Consider the following 8,941-nt stretch of genomic DNA (forward strand, 5'->3'; position numbering starts at 1 on the left):
CCAGTCCACATGTGTTTTGTGGACTTGGAGAAGGCATTCGACCGTGTCCCTCGTGCTCCCCTGTGGGCGGTGCTCCAGGAGTATGGAGTCGGGGGCCCTTTATTAGGGGCCATCCGTTCTCTGTACAATCGGCGCAGGAGTCTGGTTCGCATTGCCGGCACTAAGTCGGACCTGTTCCCAGTGCATGTTGGACTCCGACAGGGCTTCCCTCTGTCACCGGTCCTGTTCATAACTTTTATGGACAGGATTTCTAGGCGCAGCCAAGGACCGGAGGGGGTCTGGTTTGGGGGACAGCGGATCTCGTCCCTGCTTTTTGCGGATGACATAGTTCTGCTGGCTCCCTCCTGCCAAGACCTACAGCGTGCGCTGGGGCGGTTCGCAGCTGAGTGTGAAGCGGCCGGGATGAGAATCAGCTCCTCCAAATCCGAGGCCATGGTTCTCGACCGGAAAAAGGTGGCTTGTCCCCTTCAGGTTGGAGGAGAGTCCTTGCCTCAAGTGGAGGAGTTCAAGTATCTTGGGGTCCTGTTCACGAGTGAGGGAAGAATGGAGCGGGAGATCGACAGACGGATCGGTGCGGCTGCTGCAATAATGCGGACGCTGCACCGGTCTGTTGTGGTGAAGAGAGAGCTGAGCGAAAAGGCAAAGCTCTCAATTTACCGGTCGGTCTACGTTCCTACCCTCACCTATGGTCATGAAATTTGGATCATGACCGAAAGAACGAGATCCCGGATACAAGCGGCTGAAATGAGCTTTCTCCGCAGGGTGGCTGGGCTCTCCCTTAGAGATAGGGTGAGGAGCTCGGTCATTCGGGAGAGGCTCAGTGTAGAGCCGGTTCTCCTCCACATCGAGAGGAGTCAGTTGAGGTGGCTCGGACATCTTCTTCGGATGCCTCCCTCGGGAGGTGTTCCAGGCACATCCCACCGGGAGGAGGCCCAGGGGACGACCCAGGACACGCTGGAGAGACTATGTCTCTCGGCTGGCCTGGGAGCGCCTAGGGCTTCCCCCAACAGAGCTGGAGGAGGTGTCTGCGGAGAGGGAAGTCTGGGAGTCTCTGCTTAGTCTGCTGCCCCCGCGACCCGGTTCCGGATAAAGCGGGAGACGACGAGTACGAGTACGAGTGCTATTTTCTAAAAAAAAAATCTGACATTGTTATTTATGGTTTTCCCAACAGCAAAGTAATCAAGATAGCTTTCATTGTAAAAACAGTCAACGTTAAAGGGTTTTAATCCCAAAATGTTTGGAAACCATTGATTGCTGCCACTTTACAGTCATTTACTGTTTCTCTGTTGGTATCCAAGGGGAAAAAATAGATTGGAGATTAAAAATGTACTATGAATATAAATGCCCTAAAAGTAAAGAATATCTTTGTGTTCACAGTGTGTTTATACATTTATTCAGCTATTTCAAACACTCAACCCCCCAAATGCAATAAGATTCAATGAGATTCCTTTAATGGCTTGAATCCACTTTTTCAGAATCAGGTTTAACTCATTGATCTGCATGAGTTCCCTGGTTATTGAAAAGCACACACTCTTTTAGAGCAGGACGTAACATTGCACAGATGTGGGGTCCCTGAGGCTACAGCCCCATGCTTTTTCCACATTCCTCTGCCTGGCCATGGCTGCAGACTCATAGTAAGTCCTTTCCACTGGCACTCTTAGCAACATTTTCCAAGGAAGCAAAAGAATCCAGTTGGACTCTGCTTGAAATTTGCTGCTGTTCTTTTACTTTTCACTTTCTTCACTACTTAAATGGCCAGTTAACTGCACTAATTGGTCTGACTCTAGACCTATGACTCAGTGCTTGGGGTTGGAGGAAATATAAGCACAAGCAAGAAAGACCCTGCTCCATCTACAGCCTACCTCCAGCTGCAGCTCCCACACAGGGACATAAGCAGAGACAGGGGGTTCAATAAAACAAGTTACACATTTTTCCTTCCCACATCTGGTTCTCATGCTGGCGGCAGGATGTGACCTTTAAAACAACAAGGCCTGATTAGGAGACACACCACAGAGGAGGGTAATAACTCCACCGCAAAACTAAAATCTGCACATTCAGCCCATTCTGGGATAAATGATCAAACTGTTACAAACCTCCTCTAACAGAGGCAATGCAATAGGAGTTTACAGGAAAGTGGGAGTAACAACCATCAGTCACTCCCACCATCATGTGTTGGAGAAAAGCGAGGTGAAAGTATAAAAAAGGGGGTTTGTGGAGTGTGAACGATAGATGTGGATAGGTGTTGGAGAAAAATAGGAATAAATGAAGAAGCATCTGCTGGTGGAAGGAGCTCCGCCCCACAGCTTCAAGAGGAAATGATCACAGCTGTACTGAGATGATGTCGGCAACAACTCTCCTCCTGCTGCTTTTGCCTCAGCTGGTTTTCCCCACAGTATGTACCAAATGCATGTTGAACATTTTCATTGTTTTTCAAATTGCTTTGTTATGAAATGTTTATTAGAATTGACTGAGGTCAGATTAAGGAATAACTTATGAGCTGCCAGGCAAGAGGCCCAAACGGCCTCTTAAAGCTGATTTATTCTGTATGTGTACGTCAGCGTTTAATCAAATCAAGTTTCACACCAAAAAGAAAATGAGCAAGAAACCCTTTTTGTCAAATCTTTGAGATTAAAGGGTTTTGAAAACACATAAAGAATGTTTTATTTTATCAAATCGGTACTCAAGGACATCGAAGGAACTCATTGCTTCAGAAAACCTTAGACAGGACATTATAATCTTCGGTTTTTTTGATTATACAAATGTTTTTTTCCCCCAACTTTTATTTTATCCCATCTGGTTCCAGGTTAAATTGCCCATTTGTCAATTTTATCTCAATAATATACCAACTTATTGCTATTTTATCATGACCTTCTTCCATTTTTTGTTCTGTAAATCAACCGTTTCATACTCGTGCCAAATCATAGGATATTAACGATGTCTCTTATCAGTGAGGTGCTTTATTGTTAGAACGAAAGCTTCTAGAGACTGTTTGCTTTGTATATGAACATCACAAATCAGCATTTATAAAATAAACATCGAAGTTTTGTGTCATTCAGTTAAATATGAAAAACTGGATTACTGGGTTACCATCATTTCTTTATATAGCAAGTTTTCCTTTTGTCTAAACTTTATTCATTCTTATTGTTTCTCCCTAGACTGACGGTATCATTGGTCATTTAAACCAGTCAGAAACAGTCAGAGAAGAGCTCTCTGATTCATCTGCCAAAAGCCAAAAAGCTTTCAGGCAGGACAGAGGTCACGATGCTTGCTCCATCCCATGTGACATCACCATCAAACTCCTGCGGGATGAGAAACACTCAGTCTGCGGTGAAGTTTTTCTTCGTTTCTCATTATATTTATAGTTCTGTTAACAACAGGAGTTGCTCAGGATGCCGGTTTCTCTGCCTGCAGGTCAGCTGCAACAGTCCCTGCTGGCCTTTGGACGCAGCACCCGAAAGCTGATGAGGGACGTGATGGAGGAGCAGCAGAGAGCTCTGGATGTGCTGAGCAGTCAGGTAAATCCTGGCTTTGATTTGATGGTTTCATGTAGAGTCTTTAAAGGATCAGACTGAAACGTTTAGTCATCTTTTCAGGTCACAGAACTGATGAGCAAAGTGCAGACGCTGAGCTCCGAGGTCCAGAGAAGCAACATTGAGATGTACTCGATAAAACCTGTGTTATCCCACGGTAATGCCAAGGTTCCCTCACAAATCTGACAGATTAAAGTGAAAGGCTTAGATTAATTAACTGAACATAGTAAACCATTCTATAGTGCAAGAAAAATGATATGATTTTCTTTATAGATCTAAAAAAAAGAGCATTTGTGTAAATTTCTTTCATTGTAACATCGCTCAACAAAAATGTAGTGCAGCCAAATATTATCTATGGTTTTATAGAAAAATATAGAAAACTTAAATGCTGAATAGACCAGAGGGTGTCCTGATCAGTCACTTTTTGGACGTAATCCCAGTGGAACTATGCAGAAAATTCTTCAGCACATATCAAAATATATTTCCTGATTAATCAGATACCCTGTGGCGCTAAATATGCCACAGGGTATGAATAATTTAGGGTTTTACCAAATCAAAATATTTTGTAGTTAATATGTAGATGTGTCATTAAGCCTAGGCATATTTTAATGTGCAGAGTGAAGCAACAATGGATGAGAAATGTTCTTTTAATTGGATCATTCTTGTTATTAATTAGGACGAGACTGCAGTGACATCAAGGACAGTTTGTTGTCAGTTGTCCCAAAGATCCCCAGTGGCATTTATATAATCCACCCAGAAGAAACAGATTCTTCTTTCGAGGTAAAACATTAAATCAGTCATCCAAAGGCTGATTATTTTATCATTCAAAGCTAGATAAAATGTTCTGCAGGTGTTCTGTGAGATGGACTACATGGAAGGTGGCTGGACAGTGATTCAGAGAAGAACCGATGGATTAAGTGACTTCAAACGATCCTGGACTGATTACCTTGATGGCTTTGGGAACCTTGCAGGTTATTCAGGCTTGCTTTCATCATCTTCAAAAATCCAGTTAAAATAAATGGAATTGATTCAACTTCCTTCTCATATTGGGTTACATGTAATTTCTTAGATAAGTAAAATTCTCGGGGAGTTTGTTCCTCACACATTTCTATTTGTTTACATCTTTAGGAGAACACTGGTTAGGTCTAAAGAAGGTTTTTCACATCGTCAACCAGAAAGAGGCTCGCTTCCAACTGCACATTGCTCTGGTCTCCAACAACGATGTCACGTCATATGCATCCTATGATGACTTCCGCCTTGATAATGAAACAGAGTTTTTCAGAATCCACCTGGGCCGATATGCAGGCAGTGCTGGTATGCAAAAACAGTCTGATATTTACATCCTTAACTTAATGTCTGTCCACCGTTTGGAACAAGTAATGTTGTCTTGTGACACTATGTGCATGTGTGTGGTTTTGTGCAGGTGATGCTTTCCGTGGCTACGAGCAGGAGCAGAACCAGGACACGGCTCCATTTAGTGCTTCCGATGTTGATAACGATGGGTGCAACCCATCATGCACCTTCTCCAACAAGACTGTGGAGAGCTGCAGCATTCTGCATAATCACACAGGATGGTGGTTCAACCGGTGTGGGCTGGCGAACCTCAACGGTTCCCCTGGAGAGGGGCTCCAGAACCAAGGGAAGAGGACTCACATCCTATGGGACACCTGGAGGCAGAGTGGTGTCCCACACACCATCAAATCTGTTACAATGAAGATCAGAAGGCTTGCAACAAATAACTGACACCAAAATGACTCATCAAAATGGCCAACAATTTGAATTCAACAGTAAATATTCACTAGCAGAAACATTTGACAACTTATGCATCAATGTAGAGAATACTTTCCAGGACCTATTCCAGAACTTTACAGGTGATTCATGGAAGTGAAAAGACACTTCCAGAAACTTTCATGAAATTTGGCAGTTACTTTTGGTAAAGTTTCCATCAAAGTTTTTTTAAAAGCTCTAAGGCAGGGCTGTCCAAAGTCGGCCCATGAGGGCTACTGTCCTGCAGGTCTTGGAGGTTTCCTGCTTCAGCAGAGCTGATTCTGATGATTGCAGTTCAGCAAAAACCTGTTAATCAGCTTTTAATGTAAATCACCTGTGCTGTAGCAGGGAAACTTCTAAATGTATGCTATGTTCAACACTATTTTATAAGACTACCATTTCTCAGAGATTCAAATTGAGTTTACTGGTTTGCTCCATTAACCAACAATTCATGGTATGTTCTGAAAAAGTGTCTTGAGAGTCCCTTCAAAATATAGGATAAATTCTGGAAAGTAAGTTGCAGAAAGATTTACGAATGAATAAAGAGCACTAGATTTATATTTTAGTTCTGTGGAATATAAATCCACCACAAATGTAAAAAAAAAAAAATGTATCACTGTTTTTCTAAAGCAGAAATCCCTGGTATGTACATAAGCCAAAGCTTAATGACATGCTCTAGAGTTTAAAAAATAAAATCCTTTTATTTCCGTGTATTTTGCCTCTTTACTTGTCTTTGTGTTTTAATTAGATTCTGAAAGTCAACTCAGTATCCATCACAAATTTCCTGTAACCTTCAATGGTGACTTAAACATTTTTTTTTTATTAATATTTCTGTTTTCATTTTATTTTGTTGTTCACAGAGGTCTGATCCTAAAATGGAAAGTGCCTGCATTTATCTCTCCTAAAAATACCTACGTTGGTATAGTTGTAAGAAAGGAGTTAAAGATTGTGTAATATCATCTCTATCAAGTGAACATGAATATTTATCTGGACAGACATTAAATATTTTACTGAGAAGGAGCATCTGTATCAATGTAGCCTAGACCTCAACAAGCTTAAAGGGGAACGCCGTTTCTTTTTTACATTGGCCCCTTGATTTTACGTTATTACATCTTGTTCTACTCACCCATATGAGTTTTGTGTCATTTGGAGCTGTTCTGAGATATTCTGTTATGTTATATGGTAAATGGCATGTACTTATATAGCGCCTTTATTCAAGTCAGAAGACTTGACCAAAGCGCTTTACACTACATTCATTCACCCATTCACGCACACACTCACACACTGATGGCGGCAAGCTACATTGGAGCCACAGCTGCACTGGGGCTCTCTGACAGAAGCGGGGCTGCCATACACTGGCGCCACCGGGCCCCCTGACCACCATCAGTAGACAATGCAGGTGAAGTGTCTTGCCTAAGGACACAACGACACTAAAAGTCGGAGTCGGGGCCTGAACCGTCAACCCTTCGATTTCAGAGCAAACTCCTACATCCAATGCCCTGTCGTTATATCCAAGTAACGTCTTCCTATGAGCAACGACTTAAAGGCACAAACTAAACTGTTCATAATTTATCATTTATGGTACGCCTGCATTCATAACATGTAGGCGAATCACTGTCCCCCAGACATCCGCGGTTATATTTTTTATATTACACAGAGACCCAGTTGCTAAATAATCTATTCAAATAAAAATTTTTTAACCATCAATACAGACATATCAAAATATGACTCCACGTTTGAAATAATTTGTGTCAAGATGAGTGGAGGATTGTAGAGGAACCAAATGCAGAGCCAAAGGCAGAGATGGTTTCTTGCAGATGTAATGGGGTGGCAAGAGAAGAATAAATCTAAAAATAACAAACAAGGGAACAAAGGAACCAGAACAGAGAGTAACACAAAATTTCAGGAGTGAATGGAGAGAACACAGAAAACAATAACTTCAGAGGGGTATGTATGGCCAACAGTACAATGAATGAAGTAATCAACTGATTGGGAGCAGGTGTGGGCAGAAGTAGCTAGAAGGGAGCTGGGGTGGTGGGGGCGGAGAGTAACAAGGGAATAAAAGAGGGCTTAAATATTTCTCAAAAATAACTTCAATGACCTTAAAGGCAGATAAAACTAATGACTAGAAAACACAGAATGACAGAAATCAAAGTGTAACCAAAAACCCAGAGTAAAAACCTAAACACAACCAAAACTGCAAATCACAAGATCAGGATTATTTGGCTCCTATCTCATGTCAGCATTACCTAAATATCCATGTAAGTGCAGAAAATTTAGTCCTGAAACTTTAGAACAGTTTTACTTTGCAGGTCTCTGGCTTATTATCAGTAAGACTATAAGAAATTTAAATTAATTCTATAATTACTTTATCATAGCCTAACTGCCCAAAGTGATTTAAAAATCCACAGCTTTAACTTCAGCAGGAAGCAATTTCTGCATTATAAAATAGGTAAAACTTAGTTTATCCTTATTTCTTTCTTTTTGTTTTTACTTTCTACTACAGTTATTTGGCTAAGAGAAGGTGAAATGTCTATGATTGAGAAGAGAAACGATCCATTCCAGCAGATGGTGCTGTTGACCTTGCCTTTTTTACACTTCGACGGAATAAAAGGCAAGGTCAACAGAATAAAAATAAAAATAAAAACTTTTAACAGAATAAAACATTTGTAGCAAAAAAACAAACAAAAAACAAGCAAATATTTAAGAATAAGAATCCAATTCCAAAACTGTCATTAGATACTGGTCAGAAATTGTAATCAAAGGTAATCCAGCACTGGAAATAATGGTTGATACCTATCCAATTACACAATGCTTCCAAAATACAGAAATGACTGGGTTTACTGGGTAAACTAGATGAATTGGACAGCAGTTCCCTGTATGTCATCTTCACTGCCTTATGTACTGGAAAGAAAACTATCCTCATGAACTGGAAAAAAAGAACAGTCTAAATATTAACCAGAACAGAGACATTCTGTTCAATTCAAGTAATCTATACAGGGCCTCTGCTCATTAGTAAATCAATCTCTCTAGAAACTTTTGATTGGCTACCTTTCCTCTTAGGAATGTGTGGCCTGTTGCTTTGTCCGGGTGGCGTACTGAAGCTGATTTGGAACATTTCTCTCACTGGGTTGCTCCTCCAAGTGGGCATTGGGAGGCCCGGGGTGAGACTTCTGGAGGCTGTGCAAGTCTTTGGGGAATCTGCGTTGGCGGATATGGGTTACCGGCCTGGGTGGGCCTGGAAGGACCTGGGGTCCATGGAAAGGCCTGCCCTTGGGTGGTTTCCCTATTGGAGGTTGGGGGCTTGGTTTTGGACCGATGCTCGCCTGCTGTTATGACTAGGCTGCTCTTGGATCTGGGTGCAATGGCTCTAGGTTAATTAAGGTGGTGTGGAACGTACTTTATACATCATCCTTTAAAACATCATTTATTCATCATACATACATCTCCCCTATAAGGGACCTAATGTCAGTAAAGGGGTGGAGGGAGAGCAGGGAGTTGCTTGTGCATGCAGCTTGACCTGAGTGTCTTAGTCAGCGAGCCCTTTGGAGCTTGCTGCTGCGCCCCAGTGGGACCTCTGTGCTGTAGCCACTGGGGTTTGGCCCCTCAGGGGCTGGACCCCTTTGGGGTTTGGCCCCTCGGGG

The 8,941-nt window shown here is 42.1% G+C and overlaps 1 protein-coding gene across 1 annotated transcript; it reads left to right on the plus strand.

Moving 5' to 3' along the window:
• The first annotated feature begins 2,057 nt into the window (after positions 1-2,057).
• angptl5 (angiopoietin like 5) lies at positions 2,058-5,972 on the plus strand. Its single transcript, XM_015396219.1, has 8 exons — positions 2,058-2,392; positions 3,156-3,327; positions 3,412-3,515; positions 3,594-3,687; positions 4,207-4,310; positions 4,381-4,501; positions 4,659-4,844; positions 4,954-5,972. The coding sequence occupies exons 1-8, from the start codon at positions 2,336-2,338 to the stop codon at positions 5,271-5,273; spliced, it is 1,158 nt and encodes a 385-aa protein (XP_015251705.1). The 5' UTR covers positions 2,058-2,335; the 3' UTR covers positions 5,274-5,972.
• The last annotated feature ends 2,969 nt before the right edge of the window (positions 5,973-8,941 follow it).

Source organism: Cyprinodon variegatus, unplaced genomic scaffold (genome assembly GCF_000732505.1).
Source record: "Cyprinodon variegatus isolate N-32 unplaced genomic scaffold, C_variegatus-1.0 Scaffold784, whole genome shotgun sequence".
Lineage (NCBI taxonomy): Eukaryota > Metazoa > Chordata > Actinopteri > Cyprinodontiformes > Cyprinodontidae > Cyprinodon > Cyprinodon variegatus.